Source organism: Ixodes scapularis, unplaced genomic scaffold, assembly GCF_016920785.2.
Source record: "Ixodes scapularis isolate PalLabHiFi unplaced genomic scaffold, ASM1692078v2 PGA_scaffold1__304_contigs__length_218370807, whole genome shotgun sequence".
Classification (NCBI taxonomy): domain Eukaryota; kingdom Metazoa; phylum Arthropoda; class Arachnida; order Ixodida; family Ixodidae; genus Ixodes; species Ixodes scapularis.
In genome coordinates this window covers 4,052,097-4,078,350 of record NW_024609846.1, presented here as the reverse complement: position 1 = coordinate 4,078,350, position 26,254 = coordinate 4,052,097, and the positions used below count along the sequence as shown (strand labels likewise).

The 26,254-nt window shown below is 45.0% G+C and overlaps 1 protein-coding gene across 1 annotated transcript in view; it reads left to right on the top strand.

The window, feature by feature from the left end:
• The window catches only part of LOC121835998, a 42,163-nt gene extending 16,525 nt beyond the window's left edge, over positions 1-25,638 (top strand). The window contains exons 6-7 of the mRNA XM_042290598.1: positions 3,946-4,062; positions 25,315-25,638. Coding sequence (XP_042146532.1) covers positions 3,946-4,062; positions 25,315-25,452 — 255 coding nt within the window. The 3' untranslated portion in view covers positions 25,453-25,638. The remainder of the gene's footprint in view (positions 1-3,945; positions 4,063-25,314) is intronic.
• The last annotated feature ends 616 nt before the right edge of the window (positions 25,639-26,254 follow it).

Below are 26,254 nucleotides of genomic sequence, written 5' to 3'. Positions count from 1 at the left end.
GGTTTAACCATCTCCACTTTCACCACTCGGGTGCCGGTCCGGACGGCGGGGAGGTCACGGAAGGTCGCGTAAATAATTGCTTTGACCTTACCGTACGGTGTGAGTGCCTGGACGAGGGCCTCTTCCGAGACATACGGGGAAAGACGATAGACGGACACGTGGATGACGTGGCCGCCTACGGGTTCGAGGGGGACCTCGACGTCACGAAGCACGAGGCAGCCACGTGCTACGAGGCGGTTGGCCACAGCCATGCTGCTGACAGCCGCCAAAAACTTCACACCACCGTGGTGTTGAAGATACTGGAAGCCACCGGTGCCGGCGGCTACTTGAAACGCGTCCATGATCTCGTCGACCGCCTTGTGGGCGGGAACGCTGAAGGAAAAACACTGCGCCTTCGACGGGACGGTGGAAGACGCCATGTCGCAGCCAACGAAACTGCCCCGGGGGCCGCGATAAACACGGAAACCCAGGGACGCACTGGAGAAAAAAAAAACGCAACCTGGCCTGAGCTGCAAAAATCTCTTACAATATTATCATTCTCGTGATTGTTGTTTGAGCAGGAATTGCTTAAAAAGCCGATAATTCACAACAACAAAAACCGGGATCTAGCTCGGAGTCCGCCAGGCTGCTTATAGCATTTTTAGCGTTTCTAACTTAATAACAGCATGATAATAACATAAGAGATTTCTGCAGCCCATCGAAGTTGAAGGGTGGACAGCATGCACAGTATCAAAAACGCTGACATTGAGGAGAAATTTTAAAAGCGATATGACAGGTCATTGGGGTATATCAGGCGCTTGTTCAGGGTGACTCCGAATTACGCTCAAAACATGTGTAACCAAAAATGGGGTTGAAATTACCGATCAGTAAAGACGGCTGAGTCTTTTAGCGCGGGCCGGGGCACTTGTGGGACATCGCAAATGGTCTATTTCACAATAACCCCGAAGCGCTTATCGCTTCGTGATTCGTATGTCGGCGTTTCTATCGGCTAAGGCCGAATTCTCATCGGGAGGGATAACGAGGTGCTCGTGACCTCGGATCAACGCCCTGCGTTTTGTATGCTGTCGGTGACTTAACGGCGAGCAAGTGCTCCAAAATGCGTCTTTCGCGCATCGTAACGCAAGGAGGGGCATGCCAATCAGAGGGCGACACAAAGAACGCGTATATACGGAAACGCGTGATGACGAGGCAGCAAAGCGCGCGCCTTTCTCGCTTGAGTTCGGGGTAACACAAAAGCACGTGTCGCGTTTGGGGTGAAAACGGACGCACGAGGTACACAAGTAGCAGGCGAACTTGCAGGCCGTATGTAGAGGTTTACGCCGACGGTTTCACAGCATAATTTTACATCATGTGGTCTTTACTGATGTGTGTGCGAGATAAAAGTGCGCTCATACGTTTTGAATAAATAAAAAAGGGAGGGATTCTAGCTCCGTCGTATCTAATAGAAGAGAGTTTTTTTTTTATGGTCTTAGAGGTTTGTTTTTAGAAAAAAAAGTGAAAATCTAAACTAATGCGGTCTCTGCAGGTGAGTTACACGGCTAGGATGACAAAATACAGGGTGATAATCGTCACGATGACTCTGTTAATTAACTATAATTGTTAGTCAACTTTATTTTTTTTTTTTTATTCTTGGAGATAAAGGCAGGATTTTAATCAATAGCCTGTTGAGCATTATCGAAAACCACTAATTGAGTCAGTTTTAGAAAGATTTTTGGCATGTGGGAAGCGCGGTAGTGCGCTAAAGTTACGACACGCACAACAAGCGCGAGGCTAATCAAACAAAAACGCGCCAGCTCGTTTTTTTTTTTTTTTGCTTTTGTTTTTTTGCGTTTTCGCGCTTCCAGCGTTCCGCCCGGTGCACGAGCGGTAACCTTGGTGCACCACCGCGCCTTCCAGGAGTCCCAAATCTTTTTAAGATGTGGTTTTCCATGACGCTCCATACGTTCCTAATTGAAACCAAACTTTTATTCTCAATATTTAAAAAGATAATCGACAAGTTTTAGTTCATATTCGACTTTTCGTCACGATTAGCCTTCTATACTATGTCCCCGTGGCCGTATAACACACCTGCACAGACCGCATTATCGTAGCTTTCATAGGTTTTTGTAAACAAATCTGTTAGGGTTTAGACAAAGAAACCTGTATTTCTGCGAAGGAAACCCCTTTGACTCGTTTAGTTGATTTTATCGCATACAGCGTATGATGTTTGCCGCATTGCCAGCGATTATAAACCCTGGAAAGCATCGCCAGACTTTACCCGAAGGCGAACAGCGGAAAAGACGCGGCCTTTAGTGGAAGCCTAAAGGTGGATCTACTAAATCTAATAGACGGCCACTCTCTTAAGTAGAGGGGCTCTGCTAAACATCATAGTTCAATTCTGTTTCAAACTTTCTTCTTTAACGTAAAAAGAGTGAGAGTAAACATCAACTTCAAAATACACTCTCCATTAACGTGTTCATTGCACTCTCCTGTATAGCTTCAAAATGACAGTCGACGTTTCGTAAGAGGCTTGCCTTCTCCAAAGCCTTGAAAAACAAAAGTGGTGGAATCATATGGGAATTTGCAACACACTCGGACGTATAACTGAGATTACGGCAGCAGACAGTTATAGCGCTACGGTGGACAGTAGACCCCAAACAGTTACCTGGGATAGCTATATAGCTTCTTTTGTTCACCTGAACTCGTGCTTTCCAGCAAAGTATATTGGAGCGACCGCGTGGATTATGAGCCAACTCCTTCGTTCCGCCTTACGATGCACCGCGCGGCGTACACTAGGAGCCATCGCAGCCAATCCAGCGTGGCGGACGAACCACGTGACAACGCGCCCCACGCGTTGCTGCGCTCCTCCAGATGGTCACGCGACGATACTCGGACCTTGATTGGCTTCGATGGCTGATGGGGTCCTCTGCGGTCCACTGTGTAAGGTGAAACGGAGTGTATACATGACCGGCCGCTGCGTCGTTTTCAGCTTCTCTAAGATTCCGACGTACGGTGCTTCCCAGCGAAAGATATTATACTGAAGCTGTAAACTATTTACGAAAATGGCTATCCCAGTAAGTCTCTTGCACGTAAAGTGCCTTCTGCGTAGAATATAATACCAAAGTCATTCTGAGAAGATGCCCGAAAAAGGGCAATCGCAGTAATCCTCCTCTCTTGACCCTCCAAAGAAGAAGCAGGGCGCGGGAACGTACGCTATGCGAATACGTTTTTGGAACCAAGAGCGTTTCATTCTCTCCGTTTTTGAATGATTGCTTGCAGTAGTGTATCAGGACGAAATCCTGCTGAAACTACCGAGACGACCAGGAGGTCTCACCGTTTAAGTATAAGAGCCCACCCGCCTTTTCTTCCGTTTTTTTTTTTTTGTTTTCTTTCAAAATGCGGTTGATGGTATTATTAGAATCTAAATCAGTGGCGCAAGCATATCTAGAAGAAATGAGAGTCCTTCCTTTAAAAGCTGTCCACTGGCTTCTCCACGTAAGCGGCGCAAGTAAGACGTGGCACAATGTGGAAAGAGCTATTGTCTCCTTCGGTGGTCATTCCGTTGGATCTTTTTTACCCTCGGGATGAAACGGCGAAAAAGAGGCTAGCAGAGAGGCTGGCAGAGAGGCTGGCAGACTCTTAGAGAGCTGCACCGTACCGTTAGTGAGACAAGGCTAATCTTTTTTTCTCCACGTCCATACCACGAAAAAGGTTTGTTTTTGTTGTTGCTAATAGTCTCTTTTTTTTTCTTTTTTTTTTTCGCTAGGGATGTTGTGAATTTGTGCTGAACCTCTAGGTTCGAATTGTTCGTAAATTATTCGAACTTCAGGCAATATTTGACGGAGTTTGACTTTTGAATAATGTTTCTCAACTTCTACACACACTTCTTTTCTCTTTTTTTAATTTTGGAAAATATATTCGGATGTATTTCTTAGCGCTGGTTGAATGCACCTTCGCCCATTTCAGATCTGCCCCGAATGGAATCGCTGGAGCCCTCAGTTGGAAAACAGCACAAAGTGCACGGTTGGCCAGAGTGGAAGAGATTGGATAGGATTCGAAGCGGCTCAAAGCGTCCTCATCAAGGTACCCGCGACGATACGTCTCACAGGCAGCTTAAAGGGGCGATGCAACAATTTTTGTACTTGGCGCAAATACCGCTTAGAACGAATCCCTGACGTTAATGACCTAGGAAACACGCGTTCGTTTCTCACCACACGCAATAAAATTCGCAAAATACAAATAAAAAAACGAATAGCGTACACTCCTCAACCCGCAGCCAGAACAAGAGACCACGTGATCTGGAGCCGATTATATGCCGCCAATGGTGATCATAACCACGCGCTGGGGTTGGCAAAGCACAGGACACGCGCCGAGTTCCAGACACTGTTATGGTTCGGCCAGGTTCGGCCACGGTGTAAGATACACTCTTTAGGTGATGACACGGCGGGGCTGAACGCGCGGCGCGAGGAATCAGATAGTGTTCGTTCGACGGGCATCCGAAAGGCTGCATCATTCCGCGGCCAAAGCGCCCGCGGCTGACAGTGTCGCCGGCGTCCAAACGGCGAAACTGTGTGAGAGCGGAAAAAACATAATCTCGTTGCCATGACACCAGTACACCGTGGTCTTTCTGCACGTGCGACGACCTCGCTGGAGCTCTGCGCGTGTGTTACATGAGGTGGCACGAGCCGTCTTGTACGTGCCCACGGGTCGACGAGTCACCTGCCGGCGCCGCTTCAAACCATAGTGAGAGAGAGTGAAGAGCGAACTTTTCGGGCACGTCGCGAGGAGCGCGCTGTCCTCAGCTGATGAGTATTGGGGAATTGTAGTAGACCGTTTCCGCAGCCCGCTAAGCACCCGGATATGTACATATATCCGGAAGTATCACGTAATATATGTATATATTACGTGATACTTTAAATATTGTACTGCTTTTTTTTTGTGTGTATAGTGTTTTTGTACACGGCACGTGCCCTCAGTTATTAGTTATTGGTGATAATTTTTGTCAGTATATTGTCATTGTTAAATTTATTATCACTTTTTACGTGCATTTAGTGCTCTTGTTTTCTATTTTGCGCTCTCGGCGCGTTTTGTATTTAAACTTGTAATTACTTTATTGTTCGTAGCTCTGTTGGAGGTATGAGTCATATTCTTTTTTGTGTGTGTGTGTTTGTTCCTCCCTGCCACGGCCCCACGGGCCAGCAGTATGTACAAATAAATAAAAATAATAAATAGATAGCGCTCTGTAATCCGCCACAAGACCTTGAACTATGCAGATAAGGCTGGCGGCGCGCATGCGCAGCTGCAGCGTTTTCGTCATGGATACCGTAGCGGAGGAGAAAACGGTTTACTACAATTCCCTATTAGGGAACTGTAGTAGACGTTTCCGCAGCCCGCTAAGCACCCGGATAGCGCTCCGTAATACGCCACACGACCTTGAACTATGCAGACAAGACTAGGGGCGCGCATGCGCAACTGCGGCGTTTTCTTCGGGGATACCGTAGCGGAGGAGAAAACGGTTTACTACAATTCCCTATTAGGGAATTGTAGTAGAGCGTTTCCGCAGCCCGCTAAGCACCCGGATAGCGCTCCGTAATACGCCACACGACCTTGAACTATGCAGACAAGGCTGGGGGCGCGGATGCGCAACTGCGGCGTTTTCTTCGGGGATACCGTAGCGTAGGAGAAAAACGGTGTACTACAATTCCCTATTAGGGAATTGTAGTAGAGCGTTTCCGCAGCCCGCTAAGCACCGGATAGCGCTCTGTAATACGCCACAAGACCTTGAGCTATGCAGACAAGGCTGGCGGCGCGCATGTGCAACTGCGGCGTTTTCTTCAGGGATACCGTAGCGGAGGAGAAAAACGATCTACTACAACTCCCCGTGGGTTCTGCTACATTGTTCTAGGGCTTGTAGTGGCAAGAGCGGCACCCGCTTACAATGGGCCGCGTGAAGACGGTTGACGTATATGGCCATGAGTGGCGCTGGGGTTCCGGGCCCTAGGAGAATTGGTGGCAGATGGCAGATGTGCGATGAGCGAAGAAGAAGGCGAGGCTGAGGCGGTAGCTTCTCCCGAACGTAGCACCGTACCACTTTTCTTTGTGGTGTGGTGGGGAGTCTTCACCGTTCCGTTACCGTCTCGGTCATGAATGCAAGGAAAAAGACGGACACACACTGCTTCGCGCTGGGATGCCAGTCGGGCTACCCGGAGAACCGGTGCAGCCGTAGCACCAGCTATCGTAAGACGTCGCTTTTCGTGCGCCAAAGGAGGAGTCGCGCAGACTACAGTGGGAACAAAATTTTGAACGAGAAGATAAACGCCTCGCCGAGACATCAGCGGTGTGCGAGAAACATTTTGAACCGCGCCTTATCCCTCGGGACTATGTGCACATCGTCAATACCGAAGAGGTTAGGATTCTGTGCCGCAATATATAATGAGTATTTTGTAGTCATTTTGCGTAGTATGTTGCTGGGTGTCTGTCATGGGCTTGCTGCGTATGTCGATGAGGTGTATTACAACTTTTGAGAGGTGTGTTGAGAATATTTTTCTTTTCATATTAGGGTTTGTTGAAGTTTGTGTTCATATTGTATTTTAATGCTTCATGTACTCCCAATCGAGGTATTTTTTCTTCGTAGACTGCCTTCTACAAGAGACAATTTGCTATATGTTCGCCAGTTGCAGTGGCACCTTGGCCGTTCCCAAACGCGCTCGGCCTTGCACCTTACGCAACGCTGGTCCCCGCATCAGCAACACGATGGCAAAAAACGATACACCAGTTTATTGTTCCGCTCACCACTAAAAAATTGCGAGATTTATTAGTCTAGCTTTCCTTGCTATATCAGTACCTTATGGTTTCTTTCGCAGCTATTAAGCGTGCAGCCCAAGTGATAGCGTTGCTGAATGATCTGTCAGTATTGTTAAGGGGAGGGGAATCGATATTAACCAAATAATCGCCCTCAAGAACAACCAAATATTGAAAGTAAAGGATATCACACACTGTAGAGGCATCAGTTTAAAGGGAGACCTACCATTTTTCACATTAGCAAGTGTTCTGCTTCGCGAAAAGCTCCAGTCGAACCGCAATAGCACACGCCGAGCAGCGCCGACGACGAAGCTGACGAGGGCGCGTTCCTAGGGCTCAGAACAGCAGCGCCAAGGTGTCGTCTACGCGCAAAATCTTGCCTCTACAACTCTCTAGAACACTCTAGTTCGGCTATTGTCGTCACTGCCGCGACTGGACACGGGCCACTACTCGAATGCTTGTCCAGCTATTGATTATCACGAGCTCGAATCGAGTTCTCACGCAATGCTCGGGTTCAATCGATGAGCCGCATTCAAATGTCGTCGCTGGGCGGTACTGCGACCGCCTATTTACGTCATCTAGTTTTGCGAAGGAGAGATTAAACGAAAACGCTCTCTTTTGTCTTTGAAATTACACCGCAACAAAGGATTTTCTTGGCCAGTGGCGTTGCGCGCGAGTATCCTTGGTTCCACTTGGTTTGTGTCAGTAAACTCGTGTGCACTGAAAAATATTCCAAGCTAATATCGTTGCAAGGCCTCTTTAAAGGCCGACTTACAGAATCGTCTTCTGCCGGGCAGAAAACCGGATCCCAGCTTCCTTCTCTCCCTTCCATCTCGCCTTCTCCTCCTCTCCCCACAGAAGCGGGTCTCTGTGCTACTCCCCGCAGGAAGGAGGAGAATCTCCATCATTCTCGAACGGAAAGGAGGAATTGAGGGAGAGTTTCCTTCTTTCTGCTTCTTGGTCGGCCTGTACGAAACGCCGACGACGTGCATGCTTCGTGCACGCTTCGTGATTGGCTGTTTGGCGTCCACGTCGTCTAATACCGCAACTTCATTGGCTGCCGAGCGATCACAATATATTCGAAACCCGTCAAACCCTGCTTTCCTTACGTAACCTCTCGGTTACTCTAAAATACGCCAAACACTTCGGGTACATATGACGTAAATCTGTGGTCCCTTATCACGCCTTTCTGTAATTTTCGCCAGGTAGTATATTTCAATTCAACAAATATGCTTGTCTTCTTTTTTTCTATTATTATTTCTCTCCACTCGATTTTTTGGTGTAACGTAAAACAAACTTCGAAATTTGTGTATTCTATAAAGGCCCGTATTCACACACTTGCCACTGACTCCTTAGGACAGAGTGCCTTAAAAACTCTTAAAATATCTTACAACGAGAGAACACACTGGCACGCAGGAGCCATCTATGCGGTGACCCTGTAACTTCATTTCACTCGAGCGAAGGCTTTGCGGTATTTGCGAGGTCTAGTATATACGTGCCACCTATTAGAAATGGTTGTTTATAACATTGTCAAAGTTTGTTCTTTTTCCATCCGAGAAAGAAAAAAATGATGCGCCAGAGAAATAGGGCATACAAGGGACCGCCAAGTGTTCAGTATTCAGTAGCACCAAAATTCTTTTACATCAGGGAAGTCGCTCCCAAAAAAATGTTGCAAACCTGTTTCAAAAAAAAAAAAAAAAGAAAAATTGTTGTTGATATGACTTGGATAAAAAAAAAAGTAAATACGAAAACGCTGCTGCCCGAGAGGTGGTGCCAGTGTGTCCTCTCGTCGTAAGAGATTTTAAGAGCTTTTAGGGCACTCAGTCTTCTGAAGTCGTAAGTATGTGAAAGGGCTTTAAACCGTTGGTGAAAAATATTGCTGCTCGTTTTTCGTGTCGACATTACTTTCAGGAGCTAGTAAAACGAGAAAAAGTCTGCCTTTATTTTGTCTTTGCTCTCGGGTCAACTTATATATCGCGCCTACGACCAGCAACCGCACTTATCTGTCCAAGGTCTTAGAGTGAATCGATCGCAGCATGCGGTATGAACAGAGTTCGTGTGTCTGAAGCTCTCTTTCATCTGACATTTTGAAGCTTTCTTCCTTCTTGCGACTGGTAAGATTTAAAAAGAAAAGAAAGCGTTGCGAATATAAATTGTCAAATAAACGAGAGAAAAAAATTGCAGCAAAGTAGAAATTTGGGCTAGTTGGTTCATGATTGCAGCCTGTCTTCGCCATGCTAGACAAAATCCATCTACGTAGAATCCGTACAAGTCTTGTGTACGCAGTGTCAGCGAAATAGACCAAATTTTCTGGGAAATACAGTTCCCGCCAACTTCAGCGGATTTTACTTCCCCGGTAGAAGGGCAATTTACCTTTATTTTTGCGCTTTCGCAGGAGAAAAAAAAAGAGGGAAAGGAGGGGATGGGTGCACTGGAGTCATTCGGCCTTCCATGCCAAAGGAGACGCAATTTTTTCATGGTTGGGATATGTCCGAAAAAATATAATTTGTATTAAGAAAACTGCAATCAAAATACTTTTGTGAAAAAAATTTTTTTTTCTTGCTGATATTATGCTTTAAATTCATGTAATAGTCATAAAACGCATGTAGTGAAGAAAAGCATTGTAAAAATGTGGTTACGTACCACAAAAATGTAGGTGGGCACCTAATTACTTAATAGCATGCTCTATCTTACACTCAAAGACAACTGGATAAAATGCGTTTTCAGGACAGCTTTGAAGACCTTGCGGCGGCGTCTCGCGCCGTTGACGCCTCGCTGGCGAACGCCGAAGTGCGTCAGCGGGCACCAGGACATGGATGCCTAATCGGAGAGGCTAATCTTTAAATATATATATATATATATTCCGCAACAATACAAAGTATTAGATGAGGTGAATTAAAGTTTTGGCTATTGTGAAAGTTCCAGGCACCGCTGCCCACATTGCTTTTCATGACTCTCACTACGACCATATCTACATAAAATGTAGATTTTTACATTTAATTAAAACGCAACAAAACGAGGCTTTGAAAATTTAATGCGAGCAATTCAATTATTATTCTTAATAGAATAAACGAAACAATTATTGTAGCTAACTCCGAATTCAAGTTGATTTTAAAAAAATTAAGAAATATCATAAAGTCGCTTCTTTTTGGAGCTCAATTATACCATTTGAAGCTCCTGTTTTGACCCAAAATGGCATCTTTCAATGTTAGTAATTTAGTGCGAGATAGGGAATACTATTAGTAATGTGGCGCCCACATAAATTAGTCTGTAAGGCCACCGGTTTTTTACGAAGTTTCCTTTTTGTTTTGTTTTTTACTGCACAGGTTTGATGCAAATTCCGGAAATTTGAAGCCTGATTTCAAAAAAATAAAAACAAATTTCAGAAAAAAAAAACGTAATTTGATTGTTCTTCAGAGGCAACTTTATTCAAATTCATTTTTTCGTACATATCGCAGACATGAAATAATTGCCGCGTCTCCTTTGGCACAGAATGACGCATTAGAAGATTGCAGCACGCAATTTTTCCTTCGGGAGTTGTAGTCTTCAAAAAGATTTTAATATCCCTAGGTAAGATGCAGGGCGCTACGTAGCAGTCGGAATACATTCTCAAAAGCAGCCAATGCGGAGCAAATGCTCTTCTTTGCGTGGGCACGTGTGCACATGAAAGAAACGAGGCATTTCAAAGAATCGTCACTATCGTTGTCCTTCAAGCTGAACCACGTGTACAGACAGGCGCGCACGCAGACCGAAGTGCTGCCGCGAGAGGCTGTTGTGACGGTTGTGACATCCCTCAATGGACCCGCGTCACGCACGAATCGCACGAGGCCGTTCCCGTCTCGTCAAGGACAGACAGCGATCGATTCGGCACTCGGGCGGCACGTCGTATGCAACGGTTTCAGGGGCAGCCATTGACAGACGCGTACGCGAACCAGAATATATATCATATACTTTCGAGAAGAAAATAAAAAAAAATACACTAGTCGCGGTCAGTGCCGCTGCCAAATTAATATACATGGAGTGATGCACGCCGTCCCGCTCTTTCATGACGGAAAGTTATTCCCTCTTTGTTAGATGGCAAACTGCAGTTTACGAACGATATGCGAGTTTACTTTCCTGCAGGACAGGAAAAGGGCCAATTACGGCGTATGATAGGCGAATCCCTGCGAATAAAAAAGATCACGATACCATTATATATATGCACGCGGTGTGCAGTTTACAGCGTTTGTTTGGTTTTCTTTTTCACCGCAAAACTAAATTACGCATCTCCAACCCATCATATTCTCTGCCCTAATGTAGCGCTAGCGATCCCAATCAGATGCCAAGTTTTCTAAACTAACCGTTATCTTTGTCAGAAGTTAGAAGCGGTTTTCTTATATTTTCAATGGGGGAAAATGGGGCCCGTTTTCGGCAACTGGCGCAATTCTGCAGTTCCGTGTATTTGAGAGTTCTGTCAGCCGTCCTTTTCCCATTGAAAATTTCAAAAGTATCACATAGCTTTCGAATAAGATTACGGTTAGTTATGAACGTTTGGCATCTGCTTCGGACAGCTAGCGCTACATTTGGGCGGAGAAAGCGTTCGGCAATGTGTAGTTTATTTTTTCATTAAAAAAAATCTTTTGTTTTCATTATTGGCCGTAATTGGCGGCCTCCGAATTCTGAAGAATCTGCAGGAATATAAACTCATATACATATGTTTTAGAGCCCATACATCGATGGAGGAAACAAAAATATCATGAGTAATGCAGAGGGAAGAAACTGGAAGATCTATCAACAGGCCTGGTTGGTTGTTTGTTTCTTGAGATGACCAGTTACTACCTCTCACTTTTGCGTATCATGCATCAAGAACTCGTGTTGACACTGATGGTTCAGTAAGTTCACATAGCTCAACAGCATGTGTTGAGCCCCAATCAACTAACAACGAAGGCATTTAAGCTTAGCCACACGACGTCATCTACGGCCTCTGAGTTAGTGGCAATCAATCAAGCTCTCGAAATGATCTTCCCGAAACCGCCCGAACAGTGGACAATATTTTCGGACTCTAAACCGGCACTACAAATGATATCAACATTTATGAGACATAATCAAAACTATCAAATCCTTATTGACGTTCTACTAAATCTTAAAAGATGCTTCGACCTGGGACAGACTATTAAATTCCAATGGATCTCAAGTCCATCTCACATACCTGGGAACGAGGCAGGTGATGCTAATGCGAAGTCAGCCCATTTCTTAACTTTCAATTTCATGGTGCCGCGCTGTCAAAACGACATACGGTCTGTCATTATCACTACGCCTTCAGCGAAACAAAAAGATTGTGGCATACTGAGACCTATATCAGTATGAATCTCTCTACGCTTTGGTTCCGGATTTTTTGTTCCACATTCCAAGTGTATGCCACTCGGTGTCATACACACAGAAGTTTCTTCATCGGACTGAACAGGTCACAATACCAGAGTGCCCAAGTTGTGACTCCATTGAAACAATTCATCACATTTTGTGTGATTGTGTCATCTACGACGCTGAAAGACACAACTCAAAAACACGTTAGCATGCCCAGACAACCGACCCTTCTCCGTGACTAAGGTGCTTGGAACTTCGGACTATCCACACCAAGAAGCTAAGGCCACAAAAGCACTTGTTAGATTTTTAAAGACAAGGGTAGAAAGTTGGGCGAGTTGGTGACTCATAATGATTAAAAAGCGCGACAGGACTACGGACACAGAAGGAGACACAGCGACTGAAGTTTATTTCCGCTGCAGCTCGGTATATATTACAGGCAACAACACAAACAAGTTAGAAAGATATAAAATACACATCGTAAAAATCTTTAAAAAAAAACATAAAAAGGCTAACATTCCTGCATCACTCATCGGCACCCACCCGAAACTAGTCATGCTTGGTTGTCAAGAAACTGCAATTCTTTTTCGGATAACGATAAAGAGGGTGCGCTGACACATTGCAGCCCTAATCTAGCAATTTCTCGAGCCTCGAGTATTTCCCTTGTGGTTTTGTTTCTGTTTTTGTTTAGTACTGTACAACCTGTGAAAATCGGAGTACAACCACAATCCCGGCAATGCACACCGAGGTGTCCTCATATGACGGCATCAACGTTGTAACGGTGTTCCCTCAATCTTTCATTTAGGCAGCGACCAGTCTGCCCCACATAATGACGCCCGCACGATAATGGCACGGAGTACACAACATCTTCTGTACACTCAACAAAGCAAGTTTTGTGCTTTTTCGTGCAGCCGGGTCTGCTTAGGATGTTCGAGGTGGAATTCACCTTTTTACATAAACTAGCCAACTTGACAAGTGCGTGCAAGCCCACTCTTTTCAGGTTATGGGACAGTTTATGTAGGTATGGTATGACCACTGGTTTTCCTTTTTTCTTTCTCTGTACTTCCGTTCTCTGCCTACTTTTATTCTTTAAAGGAGCTATGCAACAATTTTTGTACTTTGCGCAAATACCGCTTAAAACGGATCCCTAACGTTAATGACCTATGAAACACGCGTTCGTTTTTCACCCAACGCAATAGTAGTCCCAGAAAAAAATTAAAGAAAAACGAGCAGCGTTCGCCCCCTCAACTCGCAGCCAGAACAAGCGGCCACGTGATCTGGAGCCGATTATATGCCGCCAGTGTTGATCATAGCCACGCGCTGGGGTTGGCAAAGCGCAGGACACGCGCTGAGTTCCAGATATTGTTATGGCTCGGCTGTTGTCGTCGTTGCAGCGATTGGACACGGGTCACTACCCGAATGCTTCTCGAGCTAGCAATTATCACGAGCCCAAGTCGAGTGCCCACGCAATGCTCGGGTCCAATCTATGAACCGCATTCAAATATCGTCACTTGGGTGTACTGCGATCCCCGAGTTACGTCATAAAATTTTGCAAAGGAGAGATTGAATAAAAATGATCGCTTTTGTCCTTGAAATTACACCGCAACAATGGAGTTCCTTGGCCAATGGCGTTGCGTGTGAGTATCCTTGAGTCCCACTAGTGCCAGTAAGGTCGTGTCAAGTGAGAAACATTACAATTGGATATCGTTGCACAGCTCCTTTAACGTCTTGAGAGTGTTCTCGGCTACGGCTGATAGAAGAGAGACTTAAAGATAACACGCCCGGACTTCTGCTGATAGAAGATGACCTTTATTGTTAGCTAAGAGCGCAGTGTAGCAGTGTTCAAACTTTGTAGTTTTACGCTGTTTTATTTTCTTTTTCTGCTCTTTCTTCTCTCCTTTAATCCCCTCCTCCCCCTCTCCCAACACAAAGTAGCAAACCGGGACAAAATACCCCAGGTTTACTTCTGTGTCTTCCTCCCTGCCCTTCCTTCCTTCTTTCATTTTTGCGTAATCACTTCCTTCCCTATCTCTCTCCTTCTGTGACAATGCTGGGCGCTCATTTGAGCTGCCTCTATTCGCTTTTTTTTTTTTTTTTTTTTAAGTAGTAGAAAAGACGACCTACGTGAAATTTCCGAGAAAAAGGAACTGTTTTTCAGCCCGAGTAAATAAACTCTGCATCGCAGAAGGCTTCAATTACGTGAGAATGTGACCCTAGCGGTCGGGATAGAATGTGAAAGTTTGAGAACATGACGTTACCTGTATCCAAAAATAATTGAAGAAAAATGAACTTTCTCTATGAGCCGACGCCCATCTGAGCCTAACTTCGCCAAAACAAAATGTGACATCGTGGAAGCCTGCAGCATATATTTCAGTGAAACAAACTTGTCAGCAAAAAAGAAAAGAATATACCCTTCTTGCTGACAAGTGTTTTTTTACTGATATAAATCCCACGAGCGTTCACAACAGCATTTCTTATTTTGAAAACATTACACGTAGGGCCGACTCAAAGAGAAATGTCGTTTTTCTCAATTATCTTCTAATCCAGAAAAAGTCATCAAACTTTTGCGTTCTATCCCGACCGTCACATCCTCACGTTGATTAAGCCTTCTGGGATTCATAGTTTATTTATCCGGCCCAAGAAACATGGTTCTGTTTTCTCGGGAACTCCCCGTATATTTTCCCTATTAACGTGGCCTTGGATGACGCGCTGGCTGGGTAAATAGGTCAAAACTAGCGTGCCTGCACGTCTGTCTGTGGACACATCCTTCGTTGCACTGGGTGCACACGCACTCAGTGCGTGATTTATGTGGTAAAATGACATCTAAGCATTAGCCAATGGCTACGCGCCCGAGCTGACACCAGATAGCGCGCACTTCGAAAAACACTAAAACAAATTGTTCGGTGCATAGGTTTATTATGTTGCATAAATTTCCTTAGAGCCACGGCCGCAGCTGAAGAAACGTCCACGACCTCCTGCCTCATGGCGATGTCACGTGCGCAAGAAGTGTATGCCCGTGGCTGGAAGTCCGGTAGAGTAAAGCTCCTCTATCCTGGGAAAAGTAGCGCCATTCACTGTTGTACCAATGCGTAAGGCACGTGCCGCGCGCCACTTCAGGAAAGAACATGGCGTTTGAAATCTAGCTCAGTGCTACAGTGTACTAGAATACTTGGGTGGTTTTGGGACCGGAGGGGCTTGCCTGAAGCGCGTGGTATTGATCGCGACAGGGGTCGACACCGGCGCGTTGTCCAGAACGTGTGCGCGTGCGCGGCTGCACGCGCCAGAATATGAATCTTTGGTGCCACTTTGGTGGAGTGCACGTAGGATTCCTGATACAGCTACGACCTGCCAGCGGTCGTACCGCGGCATCAATTACGCTGCGGCACGATCGTTTGCAACATGATGCTTCAATGTATTGGACGGTACAAGCTACATTAACCTTCCTTTACATAAAAACAATTGCTACTTTAAAGAAGCGGATTGCAAGTTGTTTCAGCGTAGAATTAGCTGCGACTTTCGGTTTGTCGGATGGTGAGCATTTTAAATGCAATGACCATTTCTTGGTCGCAAAGGTCGAACATTAGATATTTGAAAGAAATATCTAAAACTCGGAAACAGTTTTTTTTTTTTTTCTATCTTATTTTATAATGGAACGAAACGGCACATACTAAAGTCCGATATTGTTTTAGTATGTTTTTAATACCCCAGGTTAACTTCTCTGTCTTCTTTTCTGCCCTTCTTCTTTTTCTTGACCTTAATGAGCTCGCTTCGCTTGTCACTCATTCTTGTGTTCATTTATGCGACGAACCACCCAAGCGACGGTCGCAAAGGGGTGAGAATCTTTGATTTCTTCATGGCTGCCACGACCATCCCAGGACCATCCGACGTTCACTTGTAAGAAATGGCTTATAAGCCGTGAAAATTTTTATAACACGTTTTAACATTGAACTTAAGTCCAAAAACTGAGACAACGTGAGCTGAACAAGTATTGCTTTATAAGATTTTTAAAATAGCAACTTTTTCACAACATTTTGAGCAGAAAACATGAGCACATGTTGATTAGGCAAGGGAAAAGTTTGTAATAGTTTACAGCATGGCATTGAAATAATGGTTACAATGAGCAGCGCATACATGGTTACAATGCAGCGCATGATCCTCTTGAGGGCAAACCATCTGAAACCTACACGCTCATAACAATACATTTAACCGACAGCTGCTTTTTGACAATCAGGTAAGTCTCGCCTGAGCTGGGTATTCGAAGGGAAAGACCCATGGTTTCACACGGGGCGTACCTGGTTCACGCAGACATGCAGGGTGTTTTTGTTTTATTCTTTACAGAACTTTACATATTTTACAAAACATAGATGTGGCAGATATGTGGATGCCGTCTTTCGTTATATCTGTAGGGCTCGGAGGACAATAAATGGGTGAATAACCGTTGCAAGGTTCAATAATTAACCAAAATCTGTTAGTTAACTTGTTCATTAACGGCTTAATTGGCCATGGTGCAATTGCAGTCTTAAAAGGAGTTATAATTAAAGGGGCAATGCAACAATTTTTGTACTTTGCGCAAATACAACTTAGAATGGATACCTGACGTTAATGGCCTATGAAACACGCGTTCGTTTTTCCCCCGACGCAATAGAAGTCCCAGAATAAAATTAAAGAAAAACGAGCAGCGTTCTATCCCTCAAGTCGCAGCCAGAGCCGATTATATGCCGCCAATGTTGATCATAGCCATGTGCTGGGGTTGGCAAAGCACAGGACACGCCCTGAGTTCCAGACATTGTTATGGCTCGGCTGTTGTCGTCGTTGCAGCGATTGGGCATGGGCCACTATAGTCGGATGCAACCTAAGAACAATCTTTTAGCTCCACCCACAAGCGCATTGCGCCCATCTGAAGTGCCTCCGCCGTCGAGAAAGTAGTTCGCTAGCAACGTTGCTTTTTCTTCCCCCAGGAAACGTGTCTTAAACTACTACAATATTTATTTAATTCATTCAGGACATTTAAATAAGTTAGAATACGTTTTTGTCAACGAAATAGCTGTTTAGTAAAGAAAGAAAGTCATGTCCACTGTACCGTCTTCCCACTTCATTTTATGTCCAAGATACTGTCTAACATACCGTCTAACATACCTCTCAGCAGTGCTAAGCCTCGCGCCCGCTTCGAAATTTTCGTTGGCGATAGCGTCGCTGGATTCTCACGTTGTCGCGCAAAAACTGCTGCAAACGCAAGCCGATACCATCAAGATTTCGTGGCGTAACCTCGGGCACGTAAAACACGGTGCAAAAAAAAGCAGAATAATTGTCACGAGAAACTAGCGTCGCGTTGCTAAAGCCAGCAGCCATGTTGAGCTTTTTTTTTTTTTTCAAAAGGATCGCGATTGGCCCACGGAATCGTGACGTCATGGAAACGATTGGCTGGTGTTTCTCGGCGTAGGATTACATTTTCCTCTGAGGGGCATTTCCGGTTTTTTCTTAGCTTGCAACCGACTATACCTGAATGCTCCTCGAGCTAGTGATTATCACGAGCCCAAATCGAGTGCGCACGCAATGCTCGGGTCCAATCTATGAACCGCATTCAAATATCGTCATTGGGGTCTACTGCGATCCCCACGTTACGTCATCAAACTTTACAAAGGAGAGATTGAATGAAAATGATCGCTTTTGTCCTTGAAATTACACCGCAACAAAGGAGTTTCTTGGCCAGTGGCGTTCCGTGTGAGTATCCTTGAGTCCCACTAGTGCCAGTAAGCTCGTGTAAAGTGAAAAACATTACAATTGAATATCGGTTCACCGCCCCTTTAAAGGAGCTGTGCAACAATTTCTGTACTGTGCACAAATACCGCTTAAAACGGATCCCTATAACGTTAATGACCTATGAAACGCGCGTTCGTTTTTCACCCCACGCAATAGAAGTCCCAGAATAAAATTAAAGAAAAACGAGCAGCGTTCACCCCCTCAACTCGCAGCCAGAACAAGTGTCCACGTGATCTGGAGCCGATTATATGCCGCCAGTGTTGATCATAGCCACGCGCTGGGGTTGGCAAAGCGCAGGACACGCGCTGAGTTCCAGACATCGTTATGGCTCGGCTGTTGTCGTCGTTGCAGCGATTGGACACGGGCCACTACCTGAATGCTCCTCGAGCTAGTGATTATCCCGAGCCCAAGTCGATTGCCCACGCAATGCTCGGGTCCAATCTATGAACCGCATTCAAATATCGTCACTTGGGTGTACTGCGATCCCCGAGTTACGTCATGAAATTTCGCAAAGGAGGAATTGAATGAAAATGATCGCTTTTGTCCTTGAAATTACACGGCAACAAAGGAGTTTCTTGGCCAGTGGCGTTGCGTGTGGCTATCCTTGAGTCCCAGGTGTGCCAGTAAGCTCGTGTAGAGAGAAAAACATTCCAATTGAATATCGTTGCACAGCTCCTTTAAAGGCAAACAGAATTTTGACAATGCGCGAAAAGGCAACGAGGCTCGCAATATTTATCGTAAAATTTTGCCTTTCTTCGCTTGATTCTGAAACCGCGTTATGAAAATAATACGTAGAATAGTGACATAGTCGTCTTGATGTGTGGCGCCGGCGAGTCCACCGAAGACACGCTGTCGAGTTAGTGACGAGGGGACAGAAACAACTGTGTCATTCTTCTTACGCATTGATATAAACACAACCTCATTCGCGCTTTCAGCGCGCGGTTTTTTAATTAAGCGAAGAAAGGCAAAATTTTAGCGATGAATATCTCAGGACAGAAGGAGCGGGTTGGTAGAGATAATTAAGCTTGAGGAAGAAAACGAGAAGGGACGGACAAAGTCAACAAAAACGAGCGCCTTGTTGCTTTTTCGCTCAAAGCTCGTTGTTTGTTCGCGAATTTTCTAAAGTGGGTTGGCCTTTAATAATGGCTCCCTTGAAAGCTGCAATTGCAGCATGGTCCATTAAACCGTTCATTAACGCTTCGCCTACCGAAAAAATGTCAGAAAAGAAAAGATTTGAAAATATCGATTTTTTTTAGTGTCCTATACTCTTATACTCTGTTTCACCTTGTGTCGTACCTCAGGAAAGGCTACAAGCGCGAGCTTCTTACTCTAGGGCACATCTCGGCGGCACAAGCTCACGTGCATTAAGGGCAGCTGCCAACGCTATGAGCTCGCGCTTCTAGCCTCCGCTGCGGTACAACGTAAGGTGAAACGGAGTCTATAAAATCGTGGTACGGACACGTGCACCGCTCAAAGTAAAAAAAAAAAAAGAAAGGCGGGCTGCGCGAGCCGGATAACTCGACTACAGTGCCGCTACGAACTGTCAATACACGCGCCCTCATGAGCTCCCGTCGCCTAGGGTGCCTCAATGTCCTTCTGTTTAGGGTGATGCCACCCTTTGTAGTACCCGATGCCGACAGCACGCGCTCACGGGTAAAATGCAAAGAAATCGATGAAAACAAAATGTCGCCATAGCACAGTCAGTGCCACAAACGCGTGCAGGGACACGCTCTTTCACGCGCTTCTAAACAAAAAATAAAAATAAAAGTGGGACAAAATGGCGAGATGTCTCCACCCTAAGCAAAGCGCACATGTTGTCGAGCCGCTCCGGTCCCAGCACTACCCAAGTATTCTAGTACACTGTATCAGTGCTGCGCTGTGCCGCCATGATCTTCCCAAGGGCTGCACGTTGCACGTGCGTCGCGCATCGACGAACCTTGCGCGACTTTTGAAACATGAAGGAGCTTTACGGTAGAGGCAAATGTGCCGCCACCCGCGCCGCCGTGTGAGAGGCCCATGTGCGGAATTGCGTGCGATTGTTTTAAACGCTTCCCCGAGTCGCGCGAGCTGCCCGTGCCGCGGAGCACGCGAGTTCGGCCGCTGCCCAGAGCGACGAGCGAAGATTTTGGAATCACGGCTGCCGAAGCGGCGTCAATCGCCGTGTCCATCAGACAGGAGCGAGCGCGTCGCGTTTAAAGGAATACTTCAACGAAATTTGAAATATTCCCGTCGTGTTCAAAAATAGGTTGGATATGATCCACAATATCCGTAAATGACAATCGCACGTTTGTATTTTGAGCCTGGGGGCTGTATTTTTTGTTATAAACGGCCCACTATGGCAAGCGCTCGAAGAAGGCCCAGCGGAGACCGTGTGACATCCAACGCAATCGTGACGTAGGTCGTCTCAGGACGAGCAAAGCTACGGCGAGGCTGACGACGAGAGGATGGCCTAGTCGTTCCAGCCACCGAAGCGGCTGCTTTTGTACGAATTTTGAGTGACGGGTTAATCTTCTTTAATCTTGTAGGGGGACAATAGCGACTTCTGCGACACACAAAAGGCATTCTCGGGAAGAGGGGAGTTCCTCCTGTCCCTCTTCTCTCGTCGTGGACAGAGGCGAGACAACCTCCGTCACTAGCTGTCAAGGTTCCTAGAGGGGCATTAAAAGCGAGGCGTTAGCGACATCCACCAGGTGCTCTTTGCTAATCGTTTAATTCGTTTTAAAATTCCTTTTCGTGACTTTTTTAACAAGATATTGGTATGTTCGATGTGATGCTACTCCTTTGAACACATATAGACCAAAAAATGAGCGCCGCAATTTCGTTGTAGGATCCCTTTAAGCCTTTGAAGTGAGCAAGCCAGAAGACAAGAAAGGACGCTCGTGCGCTCTGCGCGGTTCTCGGCGGCAGGTGTCGAGATTCGGTGTTATCTGTGTGACGTCACTTCCGTGACCACGTTTTCGTGACGTCAACCTTCTAAATTTGAACCCCCTTCCAAGCGCGGAGAAAGACGTAGTTGTACAACAAAAACGATTAGGCGAAAAATGGCTGAAATGTCACCACTCAGCAAAAGCGTCTGTGTGTATGGAGCAGACAGCACACATTACCCAAAATAAGAGTAACTAAATACAGTTACTCGTTACTCGCTCAAAAAGTAACTAAGCACGTTACTCGTTACTTATTCACAAAAGGAACGCGCTACTTTACCTTGAAAGTAGCGAGTCACTTTTCTCGTCAGCTTGACGATCAAATCCACAACTGCTTTTGTTTCATGGTCTATTGTTGTCTTTTCAGTAGACGTTGAACTTAACGAGTAACTGCGTCTTTATTCTTTTCTTCTTTATTCAGAAATTACACCGCAGTGCCCTAAAGCGTTACAGCAGCTGAAAAAAAAAAAAAAAACATTTTCATTTTTACTGCGCACTTGCAGCTCCGACAGCCCATTCCACTCTCGTATCGTTTTAACAAAACAAAAAAGAGTTGGCGTACATGCTCGTCCTGGCGTGGTACTCTCTAATTTTGAAAGCATGATCGTTCAGTTTATCAATATAATATGGTTATTTTAATTAAGTTTCAATGTTAATTCCAGCTTTATTTTTAAATATCAAGAATGGAAACTTTAAACACATTTTTTTACGGCGGGCTGAGAGAGGTTCCCAATTCAGTTCAGTCTTCATTTGAGTACAGCTGTCTCTCCGCCCGTACCGTTCCAGAATGAACCTAGCAGCTCTATTTTGTATTTTTTCAAGTTTGTCTATTAATGTTTTTTTTTTCCGGGTCCCAGACGGCACAGGCATATTCCAAAATCGGTCTAACACATATTAAGTACGCGGTTTCCTTTAAGTTAGGGAGTAAACATTTTAGGCTTTGTTGAATAAAGTTCAGTGTCGCTTTACAATCACGTCATCCACATGTGAATTCCACGAACAGTCAGTTGGTATCGTGACACCTAAGTATTTATACTTAGAGTCCTTGTTTACCGTATTGTAATTTATATAATACTGGGCTTCAATTTTCTTCTTTTTATAGTAAAACATAAGTGCACACACCTTTTGGGATTTAAAGTCATTTTCCATGTAGAGCACCACGTAGTAACGGATTCTAAATCCATTTGCAACTGGGTGGCATCATCTTTGTTATTAATTTTTCTGTACACCACGCAATCATCAGCAAACAACCGAACACAAGATGAAATAGCCAAGGAAATGTCATTGATATATATTAAAAACAGGAGCGGCCCTAAGACAGAGAAAAGAGCCCTGTGGGACTCCCGACGTTACATTAACGTGTGCCGAACTTTTAGCATTCACTAAAGCACACTGACAAAGCTCTAGCAAATAATTTTTTTCCATCTTAGTACCGCGAAGTCTATATTTAATATCTTAAGTCTATTCAGCAGAAGGGAATGCGAAACGCTATCGAAAGCCTCGCGAAAATCTAGGAATATACATTCCTTTTGGCCTCCCTCATCAAGATCAGATGACAAGTCATGATAGAATTCGACAAGCTGCGTGGTGCAAGATAAGCGTTTACGGAAGTCGTGCTGTTCTTGAGAAAATAGATTGTTTTTTGTCATGATTTATTATTTCAGTGTATAAAATATGTTCTATGACCTTGCATGAGATGGGGGTTAACGAAATAGGCCTGTAGTTTTCGACATCTTTCCTAGAACCTCCTTTGTGAATAGAAACTATGTGAGGCGGTCTTCGAGTCGTTTCGCAACAGACGCACAGATAGCGACTTCATAAATTAAATAAAGAAAGAGTGAAATCGGATGAGCACAGCGCTTAAGCACACGAGGAGAGATGCGATCTGGGCCATTTCGTCGATACTCTCTAGTAACACTTCGACACCACCCACGCTTAGTTCGACTGGCTGCATTATTGGGACAGTGCTGACGGGTGAAAAACAATGACAGTTATATTTGGGTAAGAAAACAGATTGAAAGTAATTATTTAGACACGAAGCTTTTTCTGCATCATCTACAATTACCTGCTGGTTATAGGTAATTTCGTTAATTCCTGCAAAATTGGTGCCGCATCCCTTTAAGTATTGCCAAAACATTTTAGAATTTGTTTTCATCCTATCATTTAGTCTACAAAAATAATTTTCGTTACCACTTTTTATATTCAACTTGTATTCCCGAGTTACCTCAGCAAGTTTCACTAAGTGATTGTTACTTTTGGTTTTTGGTTTTTAAATCTAACAAATGCTCGCCTGCGTTTTTTTAATCATTCCAAGGACACGTGAAGTTTTCTCTAAGTTTTCATCAGTTATGTTTCCCCGCATCCTTGAGAATGCATTTCCAGCGACGCTGAAGAGTCGTTTACTGACGCGCTCGGAGGAACGGCAGTGTTGTGCTTCAGGAAGAGATGGTGAATCTGGGATTCCCCTCTCTAAAGGTTTCGTTATCTCTGGTTTTAAAATTTCAAGTTGACAATAAGTTCTTTTCCTTCCCGTGTTGGCAACCTCCGGCTTTGCATTCGGTATGTGCCCGGTTCTGAAAGGTTCGATCAACGAACCTTATTGTGTTCTCTGGGTGAAGGACATTCCCAGCTGTAGGGTTTGACCGACGCGTTCAGCGATTAGCGTAGTTATTCCGTCATACTGTTTTTTCGGGTTGCCCGTCCGCCTTTGTCGCAATAGACGCTTACTCAAGTTATAGAATTTAAACGAGGCTGTTCAAACGTTGTTGTACGCGTTACTCCTCAAAAGTAACGAAATACCGTTACTCGTTGCTTGGCCCTAAACGTAACTAAGAACGTTCCTCGTTTGTTTCCTATGAAACACTAAATACGTTACTCGTTACCGAAAAAGGTACCCAGGTAGAAGTAACTCGTGACTAGTAACGACTGTCGAACAAGTCTGGTATGAAGGCACTTAGTAGCCACAGACAAAGTGAGGACAGCAGGGAGAAGCTTTAGTTGTCCTGCCTCCAGCGCGAGCTCCTACCTTCGAAAGCCCATCGGCGTACACTGTGCCTCGCGCGTGCGTGCGCACCCAATTAGAAAGTATGCGCAATGTTATACTCGTTTTCACATAAAAAAAAAAGTAATTCTTACACATTGTTCATGCGCCGCGTAAAGTAGTTCTTACAAGATTTGTTTCTCGGACAAAAATGCTTTTGGCGTTTGAAGTGTGTACCTGAAGATAAGATAACAGATATCTAATCTAAAATAGACCTACGTATATTTTAATTCTCTACATAAAGGGGGAAATTAGTAATGCTCCGCGAGGAACCAAACCTGTTTTATTACGGTTCTTGGGGTGAAAACGTGTATGGCAGCCTTTGTCTCTACTGACTCTTCGAACGACGGCGTCCGGATCTCGCCGTTCGTGTTCGGAAGTGTTCCGACAGTGAAACTTGGCCGCCGTCGCTCATAGATCGCGGCAACCTTTCCAGCCTCGGCAACCAGACAACTGGTTGCTGCCGTCGTTCATAGATGCCGGCAACATTTCTTCGGAGGAAGACGAGCGGGAACGGAACGAGCGGCGATGTGCGCAGCAGCGCAAATGGTTCCGCAACCGCCGCGAGGCCGCTGTCGGTCAGATTCCCTCGCGAAAGAAGGGCCGATCGCTTGCCTGGAAAGCCACCGCCGAGACTAGAAGCTACAGCTCTGCTGCTCTTCCTTCTTCACCAGAGTGGAAAGGCTAAAAGTTTTTTTTTTTCTTTCTTTATTTTCTTTTTTTACATGTCACTATTTACAAAATATGTGTTTGTAAAATTGGTTGCCAAGAAAGTTCTTCAATGCGTTTGTCTGTTTAAAAAACTAAAAGCGGCTCTTGGCTCATCCCTTTATGCATTACATTTGCGTGTGCTCATTAACGATGTTTTATCTTAACCAAATTACCATTGGAACAAGCAGAAGTAATCAAAGAACACTTAGTGATACTTTAGAGCTTATACCCACTTTATACCTTAAAACTCGACCATTTAACGGGTTAAAATATGACCGACATTTATATCATAAATCCTAAAATGGAAATGTTAATTGATCGATAGACCCTTTCCAAATGTCCATCAAGCAACACTGGTGGTCGCCCTTTCTCGGCCATGAAGCGCATGATCGGATCCGAGTCCTCGCCGAAGACTGACGCAGCTCTCGTGTTCAATACTGCCAAGATCGGTTATAACGAAGCCGGATATAACGAAATAGCGGCTACAGCGAAACCAACACGATTTCTCATTCCCTTTTGCACTTCGTTATAACCGAAATCGGTTATAACGAAATTGCGGATATAGCGAAGGGATTTTCGATTTCCGTTGACTTCGTTATAACCGGTCTCGACAGTATATGCTTTCAGTGCGTGCCCAAGCAATGGCAGACAGGCATAATGGCGTGCCCCTTTGAAAGGGATTAGTTGCCCAGCCCTAATCGCTCCATAGATGTCGGTTTCTTATTTGTAGTGTTTGTTTGTTCGCTTGCTTTACCGCAGGTCGAGATGGTTAAAAAGAAGCACAACCTGGGCATTGCCGTGATGCACATTGAGCTGGACGACAAGAACGACTGCAGCAACCAGCGGAGGCCCTACCTCTTGAGCGCCGTTCACGGCGCCCTTCACTCCACGGCCTGACGAGTCCCCATGTTCCCCGCATTGCATTTTCATTGATTCACGCTATGTTCGAACGCATAGCATGTGCTACGCTAGTAAGAAAGAAAAAAAAATATCTATATAGTTGGGTCGTTTTCATTCTATAACGAAAAATAAAATGCATTGTTGTGAAATTTGTATAAATATCAGACGCCATGTATTATAGGGTGTACGCAATGGATACTGGCGCTGTAAAACGAGCCGGAAAACTTGGCACCTGCAAACAAAGGAGGCTCAAAGTTTCACCGAATGTGCATTTCGGTGGTGGATTTTACCGGGTGAAATTTCAAAGCGAAACTGTACCTTCCTGTAAAAAAAAATGAACCCAATAGACTTGCCAGATGCGGCTATGTTTGTAAACGCAAAGGTAGAAAAGTTTTCTCCTGAGTGACATTGAATAAAATTTAAAACACGGCTGTATAGCTATGACCGTTTTTCAAGTGGACACCCGTGCTTTCGCACAAAGTGTGGCAACAAAGAGCACCGTGTAGTGGCTCGCATTCATAGAGACGCTTCTATAGCTTGGCACGTGGTATACAAAGCACGGATCGGTCACCCGCGATCGTAACAGCCCTAATCAAACGGCTATCGGTATGGAAATCTTTTATCTGGGGCATATCTGGCCGTATCAAACATTATGTGATTATATATGGCATATATATAGCCTTATTTGGCGTATATACAGCATTATTTGGCGTTTATACAGCCTTAGCTGGCGAATATAAAGCCCTAGCTGGAATATATACAGCCTTATCTAGCGTTTATAAGACTTATCTGGCATATA